Below are 27,417 nucleotides of genomic sequence, written 5' to 3' on the forward strand. Positions count from 1 at the left end.
GCGGTCAAAAGCGCGTCGTGCAGAACAATTAAAGAGGCTTCTAGAAGAACAAAGAATGTCTGAAAAGGGCGAGACGTGTGAAGCACCTTATGGTCAAAGTTCTACAGCCAGGTTGGAAGAAATTAAGCCACTTTCAAGTATTCCGAATGATTTGGTTATCATAAAACCAACGGAGGGTAGCGTGAAGTCTGAACCAACCGCGGTAGAATTAATAAAGAAAAAAATAATTCATACTTCTGCTTCGTATGTTAATGCCAGCAAAGCTAGCAGCAAGGGCTCAAGAACTTCATCGGCTTCTAGAACAGCAAAGAAGAAGCAACTTTTGTTAGAAGCCGCAAAACAAAAAGCTGTCATACAGATGGAGATCATCGATAAGACTCTGGATGCTCAATTAGCAGAGCTGGACGACGAGGAACAAGTGTACGGTTCACAAGTAAGTCGAAGGAGCTATTCTCGAAGTCGCGTTGAAAATTGGGTGGAAAATCAGAGCAACTTGGAATCGCAAGACGATTTGCAGCCAGCCCCCGATAATGGCATAATTAACATGGGCGAGTTGCATCAGCAAGTGTCACATGTACCGCCCGAGCCCGGTCCAGCGCCACGCGCCGCCACGCCCGCGCCAGCCCAGGCGCCCGTGCCGGCCGCTCCGCTGCCGCCGCCCGACGGCACCGTCATGGCACTCAACAATGCGATACAAGTTATGGCCGATGCTGTGAAGAATATCTCCACTGCCAGCGCACCGAATACCAGCCTACTCAGTCGACTCAGCACGCCAAAAGATCTCCCCGAGTTCTCTGGCGATTATTTAGAATGGTTGCAGTTTAAACAAGCATATAACGAGTCTACTGAGTTATGTAAATTCACCGATAAGGAGAACCTTTGGAGGCTTAGAAAATGTTTGCGCGGAGCCGCTAAGGATGCAGTCAACGCTTTGTTCATAAGTGCCACGTCACCTGAGAAAGTCATGTCGGCGTTGGAACTACGATATGGTAACTCCGAGTGCATCATTTCCCGCATATTGTACGACATTAAAAAGCTTCAACCATTGCACCAAGATTACCACAAAGATATTATAACGTTCTCGTTAAAAGTTCAGAACTACGTGGAAGCAGTACGAGCGGTCGGTCAAGAGGAGCACCTACAGGGGGTAAACATAGTTTCCATAATTTTATCTAAGCTGCCGACCGTACTAATATCGAAGTGGTCAGATTATAGCTTCAATTTAATCAAAGATGGTAAAAAACCTAGATTGGTCATCATGTCTGACTTTCTTAACGAGGAGGCAGTCAAGATTTCAACCACTGCAAGTACCTATATGGCCACTAAAAGTGAGAGTTACAAACATAAAACCTCAGACACTAACAACGCACGTAACTATACAATATTAGTGCACGGCGAAGGAAGCGATAAAAAATGCCTATTTTGCCGAACATCTGTTCACAAGATAACCGATTGTAAACAGTTTAAACGAGCGCTGCGCAAAGTCAGGTGGCAATTCGTTAGAAAAAACGGCTTATGTTATAAATGCCTATTATCGAAACACGAACGAGAATCGTGCCGTGCGCCTGCTTGCGATAAGGACGATTGTGGCGAAGCACATCATCGACTCCTGCACTACACGGTAAATAAGATCGAAGTACCGCTTGCGTCATCATCATCATCGGGCCCTTCGAGTTCTACAACATGTCCTACTACGAGTGCGTCAACGCAGCAAGACCTCGAATCCAAATCTGTTCCTGAGACTTTGACGCATATTAACGTAAGTGATAAAACGGTGTTGCTGAAAGTAGTACGTATCAATGTTCACGGACCTACCGGTGTATTTTCAACTACGGCCTTATTGGACGATGGTTCTTCGATTAGTTTAATAAGTTCGAAATTAGCGCGGCGCGCGGGATTAAGTGGACGTACTAGCACGTTTTGCACACAAGGTGCATTTCTCGGCAGCGAATTAGTGCGCGATTCTACCATTGTGAATGTGAACATTACGGGTATAGACAATAAGGTGCATAATTTAAGAGTGCGTAGTGTCGACGATTTGAGTGTACCGTTGCAAAGTTTATCAGTTTTAAAATGTACTAACTTTACTCATTTAAAAGATATTAGAGATAAATTATGTACTTCCGATTCAAAACCTGAGATGTTAATAGGTCAAGATAATTATCATTTAATGTTGCCTTTACAAATTAGAGAAGGTAAAAATAACGAGGGGTATGCTAGCCTCACTCCCCTGGGTTGGTGTGCTCATGGGAAGATGTACGTGCCGCAGGGCGTCCGCCCGCCCACGCAGGTCGAGTCTAACCTTTTTATTTCAGATATGGAGGACACGACGGATACCTCAGAGGGTCTCGATCTGTTAAGGCAGATCCATGAGGAGGTCCGCCTGTCATTCAAAGTGGACACGATGGGCGTGACATGCGCGCCGCGGCAGAACGCGCAGGACGCGCGCGCCGTGGCGCAGCTGCAGCAGTCAGCGGAGCTGCGCGCCGGCCGCTGGCATGTCGGCCTGCCGTGGAAGGAGGACCACCCATCCATGCCTGACTCGTATCCTAGCGCTCTTAAAAGGATGAAAGGTATCGAAAATAAAATGACAAAAGACTCTGGTTTTGCTGAAAGGTATCGGGAGCGTGTGACGCATTTACTTCAAAATGATTACGCATCTCAGCTGTCAGATACTCAGGTGAGGCCCAAAACATGGTATCTCGCTCATTTCGGAGTAGATAACGTCAACAAAAAGCGTCTGCGTTTGGTCTTCGACTCAGCAAATAAGGTAAATGGCTTATGTTTAAACGATTTCTTATTAACAGGTCCCGATTTGCTGTCGTCACTATTTGGTATTATGTTACGCTTTAGGGAAAACAAGATTGGAGTAACTGGCGACATCAAGGATATGTTTTTAAGGATCAAGATTCGAGTCGAAGATCAACACGCTTTAAGGTTCCTATGGAGGGACAACCCTACTGACGTACTAAAAACGTATGTTATGACATCACTTCCGTTTGGGGCTAATTGCAGTCCTTTTGTTAGTCAGTTTATCAAAAACTTGAACGCGCGACGGTTCGAGTCAACTATGCCGGACGCTGTCGATGCGATATGTAACTCACATTACGTAGATGACTACATAGACAGTTTTGCAGACGAAACCGCGGCCATCAAAATGGTAAGAAATATAAATTTAATTCACAGTGCCGGCGGTTTCGAGATGAGAAACTGGACTAGCAACAGTGTCTCGGTTTTAAACAGTCTGCCAAATCAAACCTTAGGTACAGCGGCCGTAAGGTTTAAAGTCGATCAGCAGCAACAAGGTGAGCGTACTCTCGGCCTAATATGGTATCCGGCCGATGATAAGTTGACATTCGACTTATCATTAAAACGGATTCCCGAAAGTATTGTCAACGGTGATGAGCGTCCTACAAAGCGTCTTATGCTCAGGGTAATAATGTCGATTTTCGATATTTTAGGATTCTTATCTCCTTTCACCATTCAGGGTCGTATTATGCTGCAGGATACCTGGCGGTTAAATATAGACTGGAATGATTACATTCCGGATGTTATTTACAACAAGTGGCGAAAATGGATTGACCTACTTAAGGTAATTAGCGACATACGTATACCAAGGTGCTATCAATCAGCTGTTCGCAATCACAACCACGGAGATGACGAGTCTCCACCTGTGCGAGTAAGCGAGACGGCAGATCACCTGAGCGGAGCATCTGCTGGTACCCCGAGCGCGACGTTGCCGCTATCGACGTTTGCGCCTGGCAACGTTGCGCCTACGTCATGCGCTACGAAGGTCTACGAATCCGTAGCAGAGCCTACAAGCGCTACGCGTACGGCAAAGGTAGGTTATAATAACTTACAATTGCATGTGTTTTGTGATAGTAGTACTCGGGCTATGTGTACTGTTGCTTATTGGCGTTGGGAGATAAATGGTCGTATTAAAGTTGCCTTTATTGCCAGTAAATGTAAAGTTATGCCTGTAAAACCATTGACAGTACCTAAGGCCGAGTTACAAGCTGCACTATTAGCCGCAAGGCTGGCTAATACAATAGGTAAGGAGCACAAGATAGTTCCCGAGCGGCGTTACTTTTGGTGCGACAGTTCAACTGTGTTGCATTGGGTGCGTAACAATACGCGCTCATATAAAACGTTCGAAGCGAACCGGTTGGGCGAAATTGATGAGTTATCCCGCGTAGACGAGTGGAATTATATACCTACAAAGCTAAATGTAGCGGATTTAGCTACGCGGGAGACTTTCGATTGCGCTCAACTAGATAAATGGTTCGCGGGTCCGAATTTTTTATATGAAGACGTATCCTTGTGGCCAAAAGATGTAATTTTGTCACAGTCAGACGCCGCGTCGCCTGAATGTGTTGCTGTCGTACATGAGGGTTCAATTGGACTGGCTGTACCGGACCCATTGCGGTTTTCTTCTTGGTTACGCTTGAAGCGGGCCACGGCTACGGTACTAGCGTTTATCGACAGATGCAAAGGTCTTCAAGGACAAGTTGATTGCGGTACTATGGAACGAGCTGAAAGATTGCTTATACAGCACGCACAGGCGGAGTCCTTCGGCGAAGATATCGTCACTATTAAAAATGGTAAGCCGTTGCACCGCACCAGTAGATTGGTCTCTCTGTCACCGGTGTTTGACGAACATAGTCTGCTGCGAGTGAGCGGCCGCATAGATGCTGTAACAGACGTACCTATTGATGTTAAAAGGCCGGTAATACTCGATGGTCGGCATCAGGTGAGTAAGTTGATCGTCCGAGATTATCACGTGAAGCTGGCGCACGGGAACCAAGAAACCATAGTTAATGAGGTAAAACAACGGTTCTGGATCTTACGTCTAAGACCAACCGTTAAGTTCATAGCTTCATCCTGTATGCTGTGCAGAATCCGTAAGTGTCAACCGCGTATTCCGCGAATGGGGGACTTACCAAGGGCACGAATGGCACATCATCAGCGTGCATTCTCATACTGCGGTTTAGACCTGTTCGGACCGATGGAGGTCGTCGTGGGACGACGCCGTGAGAAAAGGTATGGAGTTTTGTATACTTGCCTGACGGTGCGCGCGATCCACATTGAGCTAGTCTCCTCTCTGACTTCGGACTCGCTGATAATGTCGCTGCGTCGGATGGCGGCTAGGCGTGGCTGGCCATCACACCTGTTCTCCGATAATGGGACGAACCTGCGTGGCGCCTGTACTGAGTTGCAGCGATCGATGCAGGAACTGAACGCCGAAGAGCTGAAAAGCTACGGTGCCAACAAAGGTATGGAGTGGACTTTTATCCCTCCCGCTAGCCCCCATTGGGGTGGGGCATGGGAGAGGCTAATTCGTAGCGTAAAAACGTCTCTCAAAGTAATTTTAAATGAGCGTGCACCACGGGACGAAGTTTTAAGCACGCTTATGGCGGAAGTCGAGAATATAGTGAACTGTCGTCCCCTGATGCACGTCTCTGTAGAAAATGGAGGTGTGGAATCACTCACACCGAACCATTTCCTTCTTGGCACGTCGTCAAATCTGCCTACTATCGGTTCTTTTGACGGCTCTGATCTGTACCTGCGGAAACACTGGCGTACAGCTCAGCGGCTAACCGATATGTTCTGGCAGAGATGGTTGAAGGAGATCCTACCCGACCTCATACCAAGAAGGAAATGGCACGAGGAAAGGAAGCCGCTGCAAGTCGGCGACCTCGTCCTTGTTGTGGACCCGAACTCTCCCCGCAACATGTGGCCAAAAGGTTTGGTCACTCAAGTGTTTGCCGGTAAGGACGGGCGCATAAGGCTGGTGGAGGTAAAGACCAGGACTGGGACTTGGCGTCGGTCTGCGGCACGCATCGCACCTATCTCTTTAGTTGATTAGTGCTGAGGCAGCACTAGGGTGGGGAGTGTTGGCGATGCGCTCTTTATATCTGTAGCTAGTTATGTTTTACTTATAAAAATCATTGTCGTGTTAAATTAGACTTTAATAGTTTAGACTTAAGGCTGAAAATTGTTTGTATCATATCTAATGCAACTCGTTGCTATGTGCCGCCAGGCAGTCCGCTGCTGGCCGCGAGCCTATGCACATACGCTCTCGTGACATTTTTTGTAATTGCGTGTTTTACATAATATATCTTCGTGTTAGAACCTCGGCCTTTTCTTCATACGAACCCCATACAGTCAACAACAATAAAGTGATTTACTACTACTACTACAATTGTAACCGTTATTACTTTAATGACATGTACTTGTATATTTTTGTGTACAATGGAGTGCTTACTACTACTACAGTTATTTTCCATCGCGACTGTATGTACGCACGTACTCGGGCCGGGTAAAGAAGCAACCGAAAGTAATGTTTTATGCATAAGCAAAATAAAAATATTAAATGTGCGCAGTACTGCAAATAAGGCGTATAAATATTGCGAGGTTATCACGTAGCAATTTCGGCATATTGGGCGTGCAGTTGCGGCGAGAGGGAGGAGCGGCGCGAGATTCGCATACTGATCGTCTTGGGACTCCAAGCTGCGCCTTAAAATTGTTGATGTTAACAGCAAAGTTTGGTGTTAATTAGGCTCATCATTCTTCTCAGTAGTACAGTCAGCACCAAAAGTAGCGTATCAGACTGCGTCAAAAGTATTCTGCATTCTGTGATAGCTTAACAAAATGAGATGTCTCTATGTATATGTAGAACAATTAAATTGTTACAAATACTATTGAAGGCGAATTGTCGAGATAAATCTGTATGTATTTGGAAAAGTAATTAAGGGTGACAGATGCTTTTGAAGCGCTAATACGCTGCTATTGATTCTGACTGGTACATAACTGAGCGGTCGAGTTATAATGTCGATATTGTTACGTCTTATTTTTCGGGGTGTGTTTTATGAACGTATATCATATACATATAAGTAATAATTTGTTTAATTTCAATATGATTTTTTTTTCAATTCATAATGTACCCAACGAATAGGTACTGCTTGTTTTTGCCGTGGAAATGCCTGTGCTAATTGGCTCATCAGACTTCTCATATGTAGTTGAATTGTCGCCTAACAACATCGCAACATCGTTTTATATTTGTCGGGGTGGTTTCAGTAATGTGGAAATACAGTCAGCAGCAGAAGTATTTACTTAAGTGGGTGGGGTTTTCATAATTACCTGCACACATTCTTATTCTCTTAATAATAAAGTTGTGTTAAATTCATTTGGCACAACTTAACCGCTTAGCAACTTCTGTTGCTGACTGTACATTTTATTTTGTTATTACCTTATAAATTTTGCAATATTCATGTTCGCATCCTTCTCGTCCTCGGAGCTCGGACCGAGATATACTGGTGTCAATAACCCCCATAGTTGTGGAGGCGCTAATTATTACTGTCGATGTTATCAGTAAAGTTTTGTGCTGATGGGGCTCATCATTCTTCTTGTCGAGGTTGATGTCTTTTGATGCAACTTGTTGTTTTTTCCCGAAGAATATTGAGAGGCCTTATAATTATAATACCCATTTTACAACATCAGTCTGCAGGTAGCATGTTATCATATTTTATGTTAAGGACACTCTCCCTCAATGTAAAACTAGTTTTGTCAATTCCCATAAAATTTCAGTACTTATTGATTTTATTTTACTACTACTTTTGATTCCCTATTTTGAAAAAACAATACAATACAATACAAATATTCTTCATTGCTCACCAATATGAAAAATAACATGACATACAAATTAAGCATTTAAACTATAGTAGACAACAGACGGTCTTATCGCTAAAGAGCGATCTCTTCCAGACAACCTAAACACACAAGCACGCTAAGTACATTGCTTTTATTAGTGTCTCGTAATTCCGAGTAGCGTTTTATACGAAACAAATATTTTTACAGACTCATTTGGTCGTTTCTGCAATATTTTACTTTTTATTTACTGTTTTCAGCGCTCAAAGCATTGGCATGTTGAGCTTAATTTTCTTTTACCGACTCTACACAAGTTTTACGATTATGCCATTATTTTATTATTTACGATATACTTACCTACGTATAAATAAAAAAAGTTGTTTTTGAATTCAAAAAAGACGAGTGGTCGAAATCCTTCTTCAGTAAAAATTTCACGTTGTTTAACTCCAATATTCAGATATGAGAATAGTCGGCTATGACTTTCCGCTCCGACTAGCAAATCGGGTTCACTTGCATACAACATCAAATTGAACACGCGATTAAATCATGCAATTTGACGAGGCTGACAGGCAGTGTGAAGCACCGATCGGCGAGTAGGTACGTGGATCATAGACTGCCTCTAACGGAGTCCGCGTTTGAAGCATTCACGAAGACTCGCAGTTGCCACACATGGGACTTCTTTGTCTTCCTCGGTCTTGTAAAGTGCTACGCGCCGAACCGCGCCACTCAATTGCAGCCAAGATCTACAAGAACAGCCAAGGCTTGCCTCTTGAATGCAATCTTTGTTGATATTTGTAAATCACAAGAGTATCTACAGGTCGTAAAGGGGACGCAAGTGAGCTTAGTGATTGTGCTCTCATATTACTAGGTATCGAAATTAGTAACGGAATAAATTCGCCTTTTTGTAAGTCAACTGTATTTAATAACAAAACTTCCGTGAGACAAAGACATATTAAATATATCGTGCTGGCGAAAGAAAAGTTTGCGATACAGCGAAAAGTACGGGAGGCTATCGAAATTAGTCGTCATCCGAATTTTAACCGTGATTGTGGTTCTTTAGTGCCTCCGAGCTGGAAAACTGTTTTGGGTACTACGTCGGTGGACAGTGTGGATGAACCATTAGCGAATGACGTAGTGAGTGTTGTGTGCAACCCATCATGTGACAATAATGCCGTAAATGAGGGTAGTTTCTCGCCCCCCCTGCGGCCACCGGCGCCCGCGCCGAGTCATCGGGCGCGGAGGGCTGCAGCCCGTAGTCTGCGCCGGTCCGTTACCGTCAACGCAAGTTTCTGATGACACTCCTCGGCACGGAGTGAAACATGTCGAGCGTTTTTCGACTTAAAATACGTGAGTGACCCGTTATTAATATACTTAATATCAACTGTATTTATTCGCATTTTTGGCCAATAAATTGTTTTAAGTAGTACGATTACATGCTCAGTCTAGTCGAATGATCTATATCATGGATTTAATTAATCAATACAAGAGGACATAGTGATGGACCAACCGCGCTTATCAATCCACACTGGGCGGCTCTTGTTATTGATCTTAATCGCATTGACACGCCTACGAGATATACATACACGGACATAACAGCACTTGTGACTTGATAATTGCATTAAACAGCTAAATTGTCTGTGCTTCTTGAAACTTGAACTCCAATAACTAAACAATAATAAATATAAAGGCTCAATCGAATGGAAATCTATCTGTAATTATAGCTCCGAGTAAGAACCCTCAATCAAGACGTTTTTCAATAAAATTAAAGCTAAATTGAGTCGTTGCTTCTGGAAAATTACGATGCTACGAGGGTGGGTTGATAAGTTTCCGAAATGAGGCGAAAAAACAAAGATATTTGATTCTGAATAATTTATTTTTCTAGCTCGATACAAGTAAACCGAGGCTTTAGTGCGGACGATACTAAAAGAATGTTAAGAGTCTCCAGTCCTATGGCACGATGCAACAGTTAAATGTGGGTTCCTGTTTTTCCTTTTTAAACTTAAAACTGTATGACAACTCGGTCCTTAGTTTTCTCCATTTTCAAGAAAATGGAAAACTGACTGTCACTTCAATTGAGAAAGATTGCAAATTATGAATATTATGATACAGAAGGAATTTACCTATATCAATATATTTTGAAACTTAATTGTCGTCTCGGTTTTTTACCAGTTTTTCGAACGTACACAGACACGCAACGGAGACGACCGTGTTAGTAGGTAGCTATGTAGACAACTGTTAGTAAATTTATAAAAAAAATTATATTGAATTCAGGTAGACTTAGTATTTCAGGTATGTTTATATATATCGCCCATAAATACGAGTATGCCTTTGTTGCCTCATGATAAACATTTATTTATTTATAACACCCGTGTTTGTGTCGAAGGTTAAAAAATAAACAACAGCCACTGCTACATTGTTGCGAATGTATTATTAGTAGAGATAAATGCTTTCATGAATTATTCACGAAATTATAAAACACGGAAGATGGCGTGAAGCGAAAAACAATGAATACAATCATAATGAGAGCAAGCGTTACGAGTCACCGCCGGCGCCCTTCGTTCCTGTCCTGTCCGACGCGGATGCGGAAGCGAGTTTTATACTCATACCCCGGATTTTTGGGTGCGGGAATTATTCCGTGTGTTAACTTTTGTTTATTGTAAAATAGTTACCAAACTATGAATATAAAATAGGTAGTAAGCTCCAATCGGGCTTAGAAAGGTTCAAATACTTTCTTTTTCACGGTTTTTCATATTTTTAGGCTAGTGTAATACATTAGAGTTTTGAATGATTCACGGTTAGTTTCACTAGAAATATATTGACCGGGATATAGACCGCGATTACCCCACCCCCGAACACCCGTGAACATGATGCATGTAACTGCGTCGAAATATCGGGAGCTCATAAATAATACAAAAGGTAATCGCGGTCTATATCCCGGTCAATATAAGTCTAGTCTAATACATTCCCGCACCCAAAAATCCAGGGTATCATTATAAAAGTTCTATAACCTTTGCTCCGGGGTTGCTTGTTCAAAACATAACCAACATCTAACTCCATAAAACAAAAACGGGGCATTTCCTACGAAAAGGGACCTTATTGTCGATGGCGCTTACGCCACACAGCGCCGCGCGGCATTGCATTTATATCAGAGCTTCGTTAATAATGGCGTAAGCGCCATCGACAATAAGGTCCCTTTTTATAGAAAATACCACAAATGTACTTAGTTAGTTTACAGTAAACTGTGCATACCTACATATGTACATATGTGTATAATTATGTGGATACAAAGTAATAAAAACTATTCGAAAAATACAACACGGATTTATATACGTATTTAAATGTCAGTTTATCGGCGCATACAGTAGACGGAGAGTTGCCCGCTAGAATTTTTGTACTTGCCCTCCACGCTGCGTACCCGGCGCCGCGAATTTCGCACTCTATTTTTATTGACCCAGCTCTCTCGCACGTTTTGCGGTACTTTCTTTCGACCCGTGCGTCCCCTGGCGGTTGTTATCGTTTATTATGACTTTTTTAATTGAACTGCCCCTCATAGGCACCTATGTTTATTTATTTACATGTACCCCTCATTGCCCTGCTATATTATTGTTCCAGTGATAGTAAAAGTAATGAAGCACAAACGAAGTTTCGCAGCGCTTGTTCACAAATTGGCCATTACAGCTTGTATAAAATATTGCAAAGCAGGAAGAGTCACGTTGAAATCGGTTTGCAAAAGTAGCTTCTTATATAGAACTCATTAATGGATTAACTACCAATTCACGACACGACAAAGACGCCAATTCAAACTTACATTGTGACACCAAGATGATATCTAAATGATGCCAGTCGCGCGTGCATTTCGCTCGTACTTGTCCGTACATGTATTGGCGCGAGCAACGCGCACGGGCGACTGACATAATTTGGATATCATGTCACAATGTTAGTTGGCATTGGCAACTAACCTGCGCTGTTTTTATTTTCTGGCTATATAAAACGACTGAAATATCTATCAAATTTACAATATCGTCATCGTGATATATTTACGAACACGTTACGTACGTGTTATAAATAATAATATTGTATAATTTACAGAAATGGATGATATAAGCATAAGAATTAAAGATCTGTGGTTATAATCCTTAAAAAGTAGGAGAATGCCCACGATACGTAATACGTATTGCCTTTTCCGTACTAAAACATCGGACTGGTCCATGTACTAATCTGTATGCAAATTGACAATCGGGTAGATTGTCACAGAACAGAGCTAAAAAGAATAAAAAAACTTATAAACCCCAGTTTTTAATTAAAATGCTAGGGCAATTGATTAGGAGGACAATTATGAAATGCCATAAGTACCTTATATATAAAAACGTAGTTTAAAAACTAAACTGTTAGCGTCTGGTTAACGTAACTGGTGACCGAAGAGCTGGCGGCTTTCTTGCACAACGTATCAGCATTGCGATACAGCGGGGAAATGCCGCCAGCATCCTTGGTACAATGCCTCAAGGGCCTATTTTAGATTTAAGCTAGTTATTAATTTCGTTTACGTAGTACCACTGTATATATCTTGTATGTAAATAAATGTATAACATCAAAACTAAACTTGTCAAGATTTTGGGCACAAGTCAGGCATTGCTCAATTGCCACCAAATGTGTAGTGAGACTTGTGCGATACCTCTAAATCGCTTAGGGCCACTTGCACCATTCCAGTAACCCGGGGTTAACCGGTTAAACCTGGAGTTACCATGGTTACCAGTACAATTTGACACTGGTTTAACGGTTTAACTGCTTAACCCCGGGTTAGTGGGATGGTGCAAACGGGCTTAGGATAATAGGATAACTGGGTGGGGTGCCTAGCCAACGCTTTGTGACTCTCTATGACTCTCCCATATTAGTGCGACAGTGACAGTTGCGTTACGTTCGCTACGGAGCGTTAACGATTAATACGTTGGCTACGCACCCTGTTGAAAAAATGGGAGATATGTACGTTTATGTAATTTTTTTAAAACATTAATGTATATTGTAAACACAGATTTAGGTGCTTGGGACTTCTATTATTGGCATTTTGAAATTCCTCGAAAAGATCAGCCCTCTTTTGTAAGGAGTCCAAGAACTCGTAATTTCAATATTATAACTGATTATTCCTCTTGGTGTAGCATAGCAAATTTGTAATTGAATATCATATTTTTTATATTAATGAAAGTCCTAAATGTACTGGACTAAGAGAAGGCTAGTATCGATTGGTGGTTCCGCATGAGGTTTGCCAAGATTAGAGCCCGCAGTTTGTTGTTTTTTCATTCGTTTTTCGTCGGTCAACCGGCGAATGGGGCGGAGAAAATCAACATCAGACTTTCATGATTTGTTTATTTGGTTTTTAAACGAATTCTGTACGTTTTTATTTGCCCACGCTTAGTCTTTAGAGACCGGCACGTGTGATTAATGGAGCTTCTGTCAAGATAAAACGAAATAACTTTGAAATATGTTCATTTTAAAATGGCTTTCCGATAGTAGAGAGGTTCCGCAAGTCACCTATTTCAACTATTTCCAATTACTTCGGCTTAGCGGAGCTGTACAATGTCGCAAGTGACAAAGCAATATTCCGTCTGGAGCGTCGTCGGGAACTTGGTGCCCTACATTTAACGTTGCGCCCTCGAGAATCCGTGATGAGCAGACCTGAGTGCACCGCCTGCCGGATTAATGTCGGCAACTACTAAATATTGCTGTTTACCAAACAATCTTCGTTTATGATGTTAAATTGTATTTCACACCTAGAATGCTGTACCCTACTTGCGATATCCGAGCGTGACACTGCTAATGCTTCTTATTAGGTACATAGGTATGAGATGGATTTATCACTACGCTCCGCTAAAATAACGATTATGGTACGGTCGAATTAATTACCTTTCGCCAGCTAATAATTATCTGAAAGAGTCTTTGATGCTTTTGATAATGTTGTTTAATGGTCGTTTTTTTTAAATTCGTCAAATGCGAACCCTCCCTGAGGACGGGCACATTTATTGCCTCGTCGTTAAATTATTTATTTATAATATCGCTTGTAACACGGCTTGTAACAAAATTTTCCTCGTCATTACGACAGCTATTCACGAGACGAATCCCGGTAATTTGAAAGCTTTCTGGGAGACGGGCATGTTTAGATTCTGCAGTACCTTGTGCGGAGCATGTAATTTTCCTAAATCTTCAACTCAACACGAGGAGCATTTAATAGGCGCCATAAGTTACAAGAACGCGCTTCGGTCTCGTAAAAATCGCCCAGCCGCCTTCTGAACCCAGTATGCTCTGCTTGTTTGCACTTATATCCCCGCCGCTAATGCATCCATGAATTGGAATTAATGCTGGCTTTTTTCAGTTTCATTCTGTTTGATATATAAATATCGGCATTGCGTACGCAATATTTGACTTGTTCGTTATTAGCGAAGATACACAGACAGGCGCTTGTCGAACAAGTAGGCAGGCGAGTTTAATTAAAACACCACTGTTAGCGCTCGTCCGGCGCGGCGGCCCCCGGCGCGCGGCGCGGGCTCGTCGCTGCTCGCTGTGGACCGTTCAATAAGCGCCTCCTAATTAAAACACCTATAATTAATTTGTAGGAACCATCACTATTCCGTCAAATTGCTTTGTCCGCTATTATGACAACACATTTTAATACCAGCGATAAACTTGCCTTGTATTAAACAATTAATAATAAGCCTTTTAAGATATTTAATTTTAAATGTGTTTGTTAACCAAATGTAAACTTGGCTTATATTGGAAAGGAATAGTAACGGTTTGTTGAACCAACATTGTATAAAGACATCAGACGGTAACGAATATACTTAGTTTTATGATAGACTAGTAAATATTCAAGACGAACAACCTACATGCAACACAACGAGAGTTTTTGAGAGAGACTTTTTACTGTTTTCTATTTTAGCTTTATACTAGTATAAAATCTGACACCTGCTACTATTTATGACTTCTATATGTCAATCGCGACTTTCCTTGCCGTTGTCATGTGCACAAAAGTAAAATAAAAGTACAATGAAAGCATTTTAGGCATTTTCTTATTTAATGGTGCCGGCTAGTTTTAACTTTTTTTGGTGTTTGACGATCCTTTTGTGAAATTCTTATTATTAAGTTTGACATATATATAATAATTCAATGTTTTTAAGAACAATAATAACTGCATCAATAAATTGCTCTGATTTGTAAAACTTGACAATTTAAAAGTGCTTGTTGCTAGGCCTATTTGAATAAAGAATATTTTGACTCTTGACTCTTGAAATCCTTTTATTAGGGCTTTTGTGATTTAAATCTACTGTGACTATAAATGCGGTCAGTCAAGTCCAATTTTATGTTTTGAAACTATAAATAGCAGTAGGGTGGCAGTTTTCATACGCAAGTAACTAAAATGTAGAAATAATTAAATATGCGTTTATTTCAGGCCGGGGCCCATAAAAAAAGTTTTAACAAATGTCTTAGTCTATATTAGTAGACGTAGTGATACGTCTACTAATATAGAATCTCGCGTTTTGTACACATAATTAATGTCATTACCAGGTCTAACGCGATTAAATTTCATTATTTTACCTTTTTTCCGACGTTTCAGCTAGGTTGCACTAGCTATGGTCACGGAAGACTGACGTCCCAGCAAAATGTCAATTGAGATTTTGGTAAACAACACTGAACTACCCGACATTAGTTTATATAAATGTTCGGGGTAGACAAATAAATTTATCTACCCGTTTCTGTGTAATGTTTATTGTCCACGACACGACACGCAATACTAACAATATCCGCACACTGGTCCGAAGATAGATCTATTGGTTTCAACATATGTCTTCCCTGTTGAAATTTTTCGGGTATTTTTTTAATTTCGATAGCTTCTCTTACGAGGCTTACGATCCGAGGATAATACTGACATTCCTTTGGGTTTGTGTAGCTCAATCCAGTGATTAGTTTCAGTTGTCAGCAAGTACCTACTCAGCTATTGCGGATTTGTGTACTTGGCGATTTATTACAGCCGCTATGTGTTCCTTCACCCTCTCTTCAACGCTACGCTTAGTGCCAGTTGCACCATCCGCACTTGACAGACTGATCAGTCCCGGCGCGCCGCGGCGGTGTACTATGAAACTTTCCATACAATAAAATTTAGCGAACTCTTAAGTTATAATGATGGCAAACAGTTTGGTGCAACCGAACCTTAGTCTGACCAATATACTGCTGGGACGTCAGTCTTCCTTGACCACCGAGTGCAACCTAGCTGAAACGTCGGAAAAAGGTAAAATAATGAAATTTAATCGCGTTAGACCCGGTAATGATATTAATTATAATGTTTAATGTTGTAGACAACAATTGATGACAACTCTCGTGGCGCGCGGCGTTGTGTGGGAGTTGTCGGTGTTTTTTATTTACTAGACCCTGGTTTTATTGACTTGCGTTTTATGTTACAACAACAAACCCACACACACACACACACACACACACACACACACACACACACACACAACAAAACAAACTGTTTATGTTATGTGTAAATATCCAAATTTTCCCTCGATATCTCATTGAAAAATTTTGTCTAGGTAATTTATCAGATTTTTTTATTTCGATCTTAATTACTTGTATGATAAAATAATATATTTTTTGAAGCTTCTTTAAACTACCTGCACCTTAAATTCGATACTGAAACTGCGCGCATTTTCGGCTGGTACTAGAATTCTCAAGAAGACACTCTTTTTGTATTCAATACAGCTTTGGAAAGAATTACTTTCTGTAGCTATAAAATTGTCCCACTTGTTGCTCTAAGTGCACTTTCATTTTACTATGTATATTGTCTGTGTTATTGAAGAGTTTTGCTAGCCTAGAGTTTTTATGTAGTCTCATCGTAAAGTAAGCTTGTTTTTATTGACAAGTCCATGACCTAATAAGCTATCGGAAGAAATTGTAGCATAAAAATAATCTCGGGGCGTATCTCTTACATTAATGACTGTGAATGCTTTTAACGTAATGGATACGCTTATCTCCGCTTGGACGAATCGTCAAACCCTGTCCGATGGAAATGCGGGTCCTGGCAAACATGGTTAATGGCATCTCTTCCATTTAACTGATCTTTTAGAATGTTTATTGCGTCCCAGCAGTAATAATTAATTGGTTGTTGCTCTTATGTGATAATGAAGTTAAGCTAAATTGGTTATAAGAATAATGGCAATCAGTAGGGCAATGTGGGCCCGAGCGGTGAGCACATCAGCACGGGGCGGGGCCCGGTGAGTAATGGAACTTTTAGCTGGCGTTAGAAGAGAGGAGGGTCCACTTGTCTTGTGCTATGATTGATAACGGCTCTTGGCAGATTTTGTTACTATATGCCCACAACGAAGAAACAGTTGAAAACGCTTAACCGAATTTAATATTTATAGATTTATTCGTATTTGGATGTTTATTAGGGTCGGGTGTTCATCAGTTAGCTTTAGTTAGCATTATGAAATTTGGTATTGAGATAGGTTGAGGCCCAGGATAGTTTTTATCAATCATCTTCCTCATTCCACACAGAGAAAATTGTAAAAGCTAGTGTTATATGAGTTGCTATTTTTTACTTTAATAGGTAGTATAATGCGTTCATTTTACTCCATTTGCCAAAACGCCAAAGTGCTTTTTAAATGAAATGGTCTACGTGTTTGCTTTAGAGTAGAAAGATATTTATTCCTCTTTGTAACGAAAACGGTCAAACATTGTTTTGAGTGTTATGACATAACTTCCTTTCCTTGCAAGCTTTAATGTGTCTATAAATGTATATTGAGCACAAACGACACAAATTTATTTAATTATCAACAACATACAAGCTTAATATATATTAAAATGATACTATGTATCATTTACAACTGCGGCAGGTACCCTTTTAAAATCCTTATCCGAAGCAAATTTATTCCTTATGCAAAGGTTGTCCATCGCTGTTCAACGTGGCAACGCGGCGAGCGTGATGGGCTCCTTTGCATCTGGAGGGGCGCGGGGCGAATTTTGTGAATAGCTTTTGTGTTTCTTATTATATCGCATATATTGAATTTATAATACATCCCGACGTCACCAGTTAACCAAGTACGCTGTAAAGGGTTCGAAACGTCGAGATGTATTATAAATTCAATATACGCGATATAATCCGTTTTCATAGTTTTATTTCATGAATAACTATCGCGGTAACCGAAGACAATATTATGTGTGTATTTGATAAATAAATAATTATTTATTATTATTATTTATTTGTATCTCATATAAACTCACGGGTATATATATCCCGGTCATTTGATAGGCGTGCGTGGGGATACAGATCCAACACGTAGAGTCCCTTTGGAGAAGTTTGCTGTTATGTAATACACCTGCTAGAACTCATTCACGGGTACAAATAGATACCCGTAAATCGGTTTCAACAGGCGTAGGGGCTATTATAAACACAGTGGAAAAGAGTGCCGGTTATGGTGTTGAAGTTTGGCTGGTCAAAAGATTGGGCTATTGCTGAGAGGGCCGGACACCTGCCATAACAATGTTGTACACGTTATCGAGGCAGGCGGTGACTCGCCGCTGACTAGATGGGCCCCTAAAACTGCCGTCGTGAAGACGACCAGGAGCAACACCGGTGTGAGCGGCTCAGGGGTGTCGAGAGGTGTGCGCCGCTTTCTACCCAGTGGCTGTTAGCAGCCACTGTGCCAACTCGCGCCTTATGCATCATTCACTTCCACCCCTCGAGCATATAGCTCTAGCGACTCCTCTCTGGACAGCCAATGAAGGCAAGCCAGAGCTGAGAGTCCTGGCGGGTCCCCTTGGGGTCCACTCCGACCGACGAAGACACGCCGGAGACGGAGACCCTGACCGACTCTCGGGAGCACTCGGGTCCGTGGGGTCGTTACTCCCCAACAGCTCGCCACAAGCTGCCCTGCGGTCTATTATTTATTATTATTCTCTTTATTTATTCTTTTTCTTATGTTAGGTTTTTTATAATATGCATATAAAAGTAAAATATAAAAACACTTACAAAACAATACAAAATACATATAAACAAATTATAAAAAACCTAACCTAGGGTGCCGCCAGCAGCGGGGCAGGGCCCAAGCTGCCGGTGGTCAGGGCCGCAGAGAGAGGAACCGGCGGACTATCCGCGCCGTGTCCAAGATCACCGCCTTCTGCATCTGACCCTTGATCCAACCACCTAGCGAGAGTCTCTCAAGGTGTTGGTCGAGACTCTTCGCTATGAGACCGTTCGCTGAAACGACTATCGGGACAATGATCGTCGAATCAACATCCCACATGGCGGTTATCTCGTGAGCCAAGTCTAGGTACTTACTGGACTTGTCCTTCTCGGCTTTCACGAGATTCTCATCATGGGGGATGGTGATGTCGACGAGCACGGCCCGGCGCTGCGATCGATCTATTATCACAATGTCAGGCTTATTGGCTACAATAGTCCTGTCAGTGATGATAGATCGATCCCAATAGAGCGTGGCACGACCATTCTCGAGAACTGGCACAGGTAAATACTTGTAGTACGGTACTTCGCAGTCCACAAGGCCGTATAGAAGAGCAAGCTGCTGGTGAATAATCCTGGCTACGAGATTATGTCTGTGCAAGTACTCGCCGTTAGCAAGATGAGAACAACCGGAAATGATATGCCTGAGTGACTCTCCGGGACGGCGGCATGCCCGACAAATGTCGACCGTACCGTCCTTCAGGATATATTTCCGATAGTTGTTCGTCATCATAACTTCGTCCGCAATTGCACAGGCAAAACCCTCGGTTTCTCCGAAGAGGTCCCCGAATCGTAACCAGTTCACCGACGCGAGCAGGTCTACATCGGGTCCCGTGAGGGCCTTGTAGAACCGCCCGTGTAGCACCTTACTCTCCCATACCGCCTTGCGGCCCGCAGCACTTTGTACCACAGGTTTGTGCCAGTTCTCGTTTGCCAAGGAGAGCGGCGTGAAGTGCCCGTCCACTGCCACCACATCACGATGCATCCCACACTCGTTGTTAAGGAAATAATTCCTGAGATTGCACACCTCGCGGTTGTGGAGATCTTTGGCGTTAAGGAAGCCTCGACCTCCACACTTCCGTGAGATGTACAATCTCATAACTGACGAGCGTGGGTGTAGCATACGGTGTGTGGTGAGTAGTAGACGGACCCTCCGATCCAGGGCGTCCAGCTCGGTCTGAGTCCACCTTAGTATGCCAAAGGAGTATATGAGTATGGGCATTACCCAGGCGTTGAAGGCGCGCACTTTATTGCCTCCTGACAAAAGACTGTTAAGGACTTTTGTGAGCCGACTGAAAAAGCGCTCCTTCACCGACCGTCTAATATATTATTATTATTATTATTTATTATTCCTTATATTAACACTTACAGTCAAGCTACACATTATGGATGGTATCTACACATGTTAAAAGGAGTGACATTATATTAACAATGAGAGATTACTCAACATACATAGCTAAAATGCTAACTATACGATAATTGAGCTCGGCGTCGTTACAGACTCCAGGTATCGGTTACTAGCTTTCATAAAACTGGCTTCAGTGCTGTGGAATATGTCCAGTTTGCTGTCGCTGTCCAATATATCGTTCAGGAGAGATAGTGCGCGGTGCAGCGGCGAGTGGGACAGTGCCCGGGTCCGCGCCGCCGGGGCTGCGAACAGCGCACGGCGACGAGGGCGCAACTGAGTACTGCTGTGGGCTGGTACTCGAAACGGGCCAAGGGCTAGTAACTGAGGGTTATGAGTTTGACCACGGATTAGAAGATAAAAATAATAAATTACTTTTAAAATCTGTAAGATACCCCAGGGGCCTGAGAACATGGAACTTTTCCAGATTGGCCTCTCTAATATTGTCTGCACTACTAATAAATGTCAGAAATGAAAAAAGCACCTAGATAAATTCACCTAATTTCACGTGAATGGTCTGGAGTAAAAGAGTGACATCTGCCGTATCGTCGTCTTTTTATTAACCCGCGTGTGTTTGCGCCACATATTAAAAACCTTTTTATTAAGTATCTATTCTGACCTTGTCGGGTATTCAAATATATACGGCAAGGCAAAAAAAGAAGTGTGACACATGTCAATAAAGAAAATTCACCAAATACGATCGCGATACTGCATGAAAAATAATAAGAATATTAAAGAAAGCCAAAAGGGATCCCTAAGTGCCACCGTTCAGTGGACGCTCCACAAGGTGCAAACCAGAACCAGTGAAAATTTATTGTGGTATGTTTTTCCTCACCCCCAGCGTGGGATATGCACTGACGCTAATATTACGAGTATAACAATAGTTATTTGTGCAACAAGAGAGGAAAGTTGGTTTTTCTTGTGAGGGACTCAAAAACACGAGATGTAAAATAACTTTGCTCTCGTGTTGCACGTATATAATTTTTCACCTCAGTAGTGAGAACATATTAAAGGTTAAAATGTATTTCGAATTTATAATAGACCCCGAAGTATGAAGTGGCAGTTCATGGCCTTCACTAAATTAAAAAGCTACTTTGTTTCATTCCCTGGAGTGAGGAAAGTAGGCTTGTTCGAGCTGCTGAAGTGAAAATTGATATACATCGTTATATGCAAACCCAGGATAGTTTTTACCAATCATCTTCCTCATTCCACACAGAGAAAATGGCAGAAGCCAGTGTTATATGAGTATGATGTATATATGACTTTTTTACTTTAATAGTTAGTATAATGCGTTCATTTTACTCCATTTGCCAAAACGCCAAAGTGCTTTTTAAATGAAATGGTCTACGTGTTTGCTTTAGAGTAGAAAGATATTTATTACCAGCTAGCCGCAGGTTCGCATAATTTAGTGCCTTGAGCAGAGTCACGTATGTATACGTGGCAATTAGCACTAATGTGGCACCTATTTCTTTAACAGAAAAGCGCAGTGTAGTCCACGGTGTGGCCCATCGCATGTAGAAAAGTATGTTTCGAGTAATTTTGTTTAATTTAAAGTTGCAAGGCGTAATTACACAGTGTCCAATAAGTCCGAGTACAGTACAAATATTGAATAAAATAAATGTACTTATAGTTACTACAATTTAAATTGTATTTTATTAATGTCACACTTATATAATATATTTACAACAAATGTTTCGTAATAACTCCACCTTCAACTTTTTTACCAGCCATAAACGCTGCTCGAATGAATCACACGCATCACGCACCATTTCTATTGGCATTTCGTCCCAAATACGCTCTGATAACCTTTTTGAAATGATCCAGGTTTATGATTTTATAATCATGTAGTTTCGAAATCATACAACCTTCAAGTCTTGAGAACTGGGTGGCCATTCATGTTTCGGCAAAAAATCTGTCAAATTAGCCTGACACCAAGCTTGAACAGCATTTGCCGTGTGTGAAGGAGCTCCGTCTTGTTGGAACACATAATATTCATTCCCAAACATACATTTTAAATTTGGGGTAACAATCTTCTCCAAAACCTCGGTTTTATAAAAAAGTGCGTTAATTTTAACGCCTTTATCTAAAAATACTAAAGGTAGTTTACCCCTCCTACATACTATGACCCCACACCGTGACCGATGGTGAGCTCTGGAACTTAGGAACATTTTTCATTGGTTGTCCGGAATGTCTTCTATGCGTGGTGCCCACAATCGATCATTTTGGGCATTATGAGGCTGTTCTAACACAAACAGTTTCTTGTCAGAAAAAAACACTCGTCACCTGCGTGCCAAGAATGTATTATGTTAAATCTTTGCACTCTCTTTTTCCTGGTCGCTTCGGAAATGCCATGGTTTTTGCGTTTTTTTATAAGCATGGCATCCAAGATCCACCCTTAAAAAATTGTGTACCGATATTAAAATAAGAATTTGATGGCCTGTAATCCGTATGTCTTTAGAGCCAGGGTAGAAATATGTGTATTCGGACTTACTGGACACGGTGTATGTGCCGGATATAGTTAAATCTGGTGTATTGGGGTTAACTGGATAATTCCGTAATATCTAAAATCTGTGAATAATTGATAATACAACTGATCTAATGGCATCATTAGTGAGTTCCACGTTTATCTGATTTCCTGCTGGTATCCCCTAAGGTAAGGTAAGGAGTTTTCTTTTCCATATGTACCCTAATACAGTGAACCTGTTTATAGATAAAACACAACCCATTTTTTAAACACAAGCTTTTTCTAAATCCTTTGATATTTCTGAACATTACTTTCTTTGAACTGCCTATGACCTAATAAAACAGATAACTTGTTACTCTCAAGTCAAATCACGAACATTACTCTCAGTTCGTCCAAAAACCAAGCAGAATAACGCTATTTCTTTTATAGCACGCCGGTGGCAAACAAGCGTGTGGACCGCCTAATGTTAAGCAGCCACGGTATCCTAAGCGTTTGCAAATCCAATACGAGTAGGTACACCTTACTGTCAAAATGAGAAAGAGAATAAGACGTAGGACTTGCGTTTTCTATGTTAGGATTTGATTAAAGAAGGCGTTAAAATATTGATTAGTGTTAATTTGATATTAAAATTGGATTTAAATCGTGTCGTGTGAGTTACGGCTCGCGTGTACAATGTGCGCAGTGGATAATAAGTCTCATGACGTAATTTGAGAATGTCCTAAAAATTATAGAAACTAAAATTATTGTATTTTATTAGAACTAAGAAATACATACTACAGGTTTAAACCGTGCCCAGTAGGAGTGTTTGACCATGTTTGCTCAGGTCTCTCCAGTCAGCTTAAAATACCATAGTGCATAGAAATTCAAATTCATAAGGGCGATTGGGCGCCTATTGAACGTATTGTAGTAGTGGGAAATTAAATAATACAAGCTTTATTTTAGTGTCGACATGAAACCTACGTTTAAAACAAACATTCATATCATTGTTTTCAGATAATCTGGTCAAATAACATTAATAATAAATATGTTAAAAGTAATATGACATTTTTCTTGATTTTGCCTTTTAGTTTGTTTCGAGTGGTATAAAGCTTTAATTGGATAGTATCAAAATATTTTTATTACACTTGAAATATAAACTAGTTTTAATAGAATAAGGCGTTGGGGTAAAAAAAGTAAATCACTCTAAATCCAAAGGTCCTATTGCAGATCGTAACATACACATTTACCCATACATCGTTTAACAATCTGACTATTAAAAGCTCGCTTGGTACAGTTATTACATACTTATTGACTGATTAATTTACCTCGCTTCTCGAGTTAACAAACTTGTTCGGATAAGGAGGGTAAGTTGGAAGATTGTTAAAAGTATAATTAGGAGGATTGTTTTAATTGTTGAGCGTGGAAGTTGAATGGAACTGGTTGAAATTCCGGCAATTAATGAAGTCGCATTTCGCCGTCAGTTTCTGGCTGGAATACATTATCGAGGTAGGCGTACAGGCTTAGTATTTAGTTATAAGTATATATTTATGTACAACTTTTCTCGCGACCACAACTCCTAAACTGAAATACATATTTTAATCAGCTGTGAGTAATAGTAAACTGATGTTTGTGGACATGATATTGCTGCTGCTGCTTTTAAATCACAAAGACATTTGCCTATATACATATTTTGTCGTTTGATACCTCGTGATCGGGCTCTGAATAAGTTTATTTGGCAGTAACTTAAACGACTACCTAGTAGTAAAACTAAATTTCAAAGATATTTTCGATAGAGACAGGGAATTAGTTTCTATATCAAAGTAATATCTATAGATATTATAATATCTATACATTTGTTTAGATTACGTCGGGCATGCCATGCCATTAATTCAGCTGTATTGAAAATTTATAGGAACAGGGTAGGTACGGAAGATTCGAGTTGGGTAATTCCATTGAAACCCGCTTTCCTCGATGCGGTGCCGGTGTTAAAATATACGACACGATTCGAATGTCTTCAATTTACCCAACTTTTCGCTAGAATTTTCAGCTCACGTGCAATTGTAATGTACTATGTAACCAATACCATAGGTAACTTTAGCAGTTTAGGTACAGTTTGTTGCAGAATAACCTCTGCACATACAAACACACAATATAAATTCCTAAGAATTTACCATGTGTAATTTTAAGTGCAATTGTATATTGTGAGATAAATAAATCATATCATATCATATCATAAACTTCTATGCATTTATATTTTTGTAATAATGTTTTTACTAATCGCGCTTGTAAAGATATATGTTTTTTATTTGTTTAAAGTTGCTGAACACCACTTCGGGGTAAATAGAGATTTTCATAATACCTCGTAATTTTCATTTATTTTGAATGACCAAATAAACACACAATATAAATTCCTAAGAATTTACCATGTGTAATTTTAAGTGCAGTTGTATATTGTGAGATAAATAAATCATATCATATCATATCATAAACTTCTATGCATTTATATTTTTGTAATAATGTTTTTACTAATCGCGCTTGTAAAGATATATGTTTTTTATTTGTTTAAAGTTGCTGAACACCACTTCGGGGTAAATAGAGATTTTCATAATACCTCGTAATTTTCATTTATTTTGAATGACCAAATGCTTGATCTTGTGTTTGTAAATACGACTATATTCTATTATCCTTTGTAACTGTTTTAAACTGATTGAACAAATACGGATGATGTTTACAATTGCTTTTAGCAATTTCTCATTGAATTGGTTTATTTTATTAAGAAGCTGCTAAGGCAGGTGTGCCAATAAACGCTGTCTTCCTGGGGCTTCTTTCAACTCACGTCCTCGCCTAGTCGTAACGACAAGGCACTTCGCTTATTTGAAATACCGTGTTTATGGATACTTATTGTCTTTTACCTGCGGCTTTCCACGTGTGGATTTTCAATTATGTACAGTTACGTTTTTATGACCCTGGATCCGAGGCTGACTTTATTTATGTATCGGGCCTATCTTAGCCTTTATGACGAGTGGCGGGAAGTTATCACCGATTTACTGCGTATGTGATCCACGTTTATGTGCTTTTGATAAAAAGCTGCTTGTTTTGCGTTAACATTTTACCGTTCAACTAAATTTTACTCTCTTCTCGATCCAAACAGCAAAATAAAAATAAACAGAATGTGAAATACAACACGTCAAACGAAGAGGTGTAACTTTTCGTCGAATTTACGTTAAACTTTTTGGCGTTTGTGAAATACCGTGTTGACAATTTTAAAGCCGCACCAGCACCATGTTCCATATTTTGCCAACGCGAAACTATCGCTCTACTTAATCATATTCGTTGCACTAGCAGGTTTTTAAAATGAAGAGAGCCAGGAGTGTGTGTGCGAGCCAGGACATTGGCATTTCGATACGTCACTTGCGTATTATTCGGGAGACCCATTGTTTATTAAATATAGCATTTTAAATCATATGTATTTGATTGATCGTTGAAACCTTATATTTACCTATAAGTGTGTGAGAAACGTAGCGATTCATTTCGGCATGGGCATACAATAGGTACAGTGTTTGTTTATACTCTAGTACATTGACTTTAATTTTAAATAGTGAAGCAAAGTCGCATTTCGTAAAAGCCAAAGTTGCGATATGTGTCGACTCACTGATTCTAGGTTGTGGGTCTAAGCCTGCGTAAGCCTACCGACAGAGGTACACTAATATATACCTACAAGGTTTTGCGTGACAGTGTTCATTTGAGCTTTGAGCATTGTTTGAAAATTTACTTACCAGCGAGCGTATAACTCCGAGAGATGAAAAAAAAATTCTGTATGAGGGGAGAATTTCCACATTGTTTGCGTAATTAATTTAATTTGATTACAGTTCAGATAAATATTGGTTTCATATGAATTGTTTGATTAAAGTTGGGAAGATTTTAAGTGTAAAATTAAATTACAATGATATGTATATTACCTATTCGTTTACTGATGTTGTATCAATATTTCAAATTGTTAAAAAAAGAAAAAAGAAGCCGTTTTAAAAAAAAAAATCATTGCAAGGTTTACGAACGATGAATTTCTAAAAGTTTACTGCTTTTCCGTATTCGTGTAAGGTCAAAAGTTCAACGAATTTCATTTTCGGCCTGAGGCAGCTCGAAAGTTGAGGAAGGTTGAAGCGACTTATTCATTTAAAGTAATTGGATTCTGAGGTATGCGTGTTACTGGAGCTTACATTACTTTTAGAATTTACCTCGTGATACAATGTGACGTACGTCGACGAATAAACATTACTTATCTTCTTATACGTAGTATTTTAATTCGATACGAAATGGCCGCATTCACCTTAATTCGGTCTATGATAGTTTACAAAATTTAGTACAAAACAAATTTCAATGTCACACGTGTGTTATTGTTTAAAAAGAAAATGATGAATTGGACAAATGGAATTCAAGGGATGGATTGAAGACCTCGCGACGCGAACTTCGTTGAAAAGGCCAATGAGTATTAAATAGAAAAGCGTAACCTTAATCTCTAATTTAACTTTTAACTAGGTATATTCAGTTACATTAATTATAATAATGCTATACAATAAATAAACACACGTTATACAATACAGATACATTATCATATAACCTAAAGAGCTTTCTTACCCGCATACAGACTGCTCCAAAGCGAATAATTGTAAATCGTAAATTTCTGCGTGAAGTCTCTTCAGATTGTCTTGATTCATAGATATAATATTACCATATTACAGTATTTTACCCTTTCGAATCTATAAAATTTGTATATGCTAAACTACTATTCCGTTATATATATATATATATATATACATATATTACTTGGTAAGCAGTTGTTTGTAGAGGCTATTCATTACGCTCCATCGACGGATGAGGAGAAAAATGAAATAAAGTTGTGTTGCGTGGTGGAAATAC

The 27,417-nt window shown here is 40.3% G+C and overlaps 2 protein-coding genes across 10 annotated transcripts in view; both read left to right on the plus strand.

Moving 5' to 3' along the window:
* LOC134741031 (neural-cadherin) overlaps window positions 1-27,417 on the plus strand; it is a 456,653-nt gene that overhangs the window by 136,388 nt on the left and 292,848 nt on the right. The gene's annotated exons all lie outside the window — the stretch shown is intronic.
* LOC134740635 (uncharacterized) lies at window positions 173-6,077 on the plus strand. Its single transcript, XM_063673176.1, has one exon. It carries the CDS (start codon window positions 359-361, stop codon window positions 5,864-5,866), a length of 5,508 nt encoding a protein of 1,835 aa, XP_063529246.1. The 5' UTR covers window positions 173-358; the 3' UTR covers window positions 5,867-6,077.

The sequence above is a fragment of the Cydia strobilella genome, chromosome 4, assembly GCF_947568885.1.
Source record: "Cydia strobilella chromosome 4, ilCydStro3.1, whole genome shotgun sequence".
In the NCBI taxonomy this organism is placed as follows: domain Eukaryota; kingdom Metazoa; phylum Arthropoda; class Insecta; order Lepidoptera; family Tortricidae; genus Cydia; species Cydia strobilella.

Bases quoted from the DNA above. Each gene is read 5' to 3' on its own strand.
- LOC134740635 (XM_063673176.1), top strand. From the start codon at position 359: ATGGAGATCATCGATAAGACTCTGGATGCTCAATTAGCAGAGCTGGAC.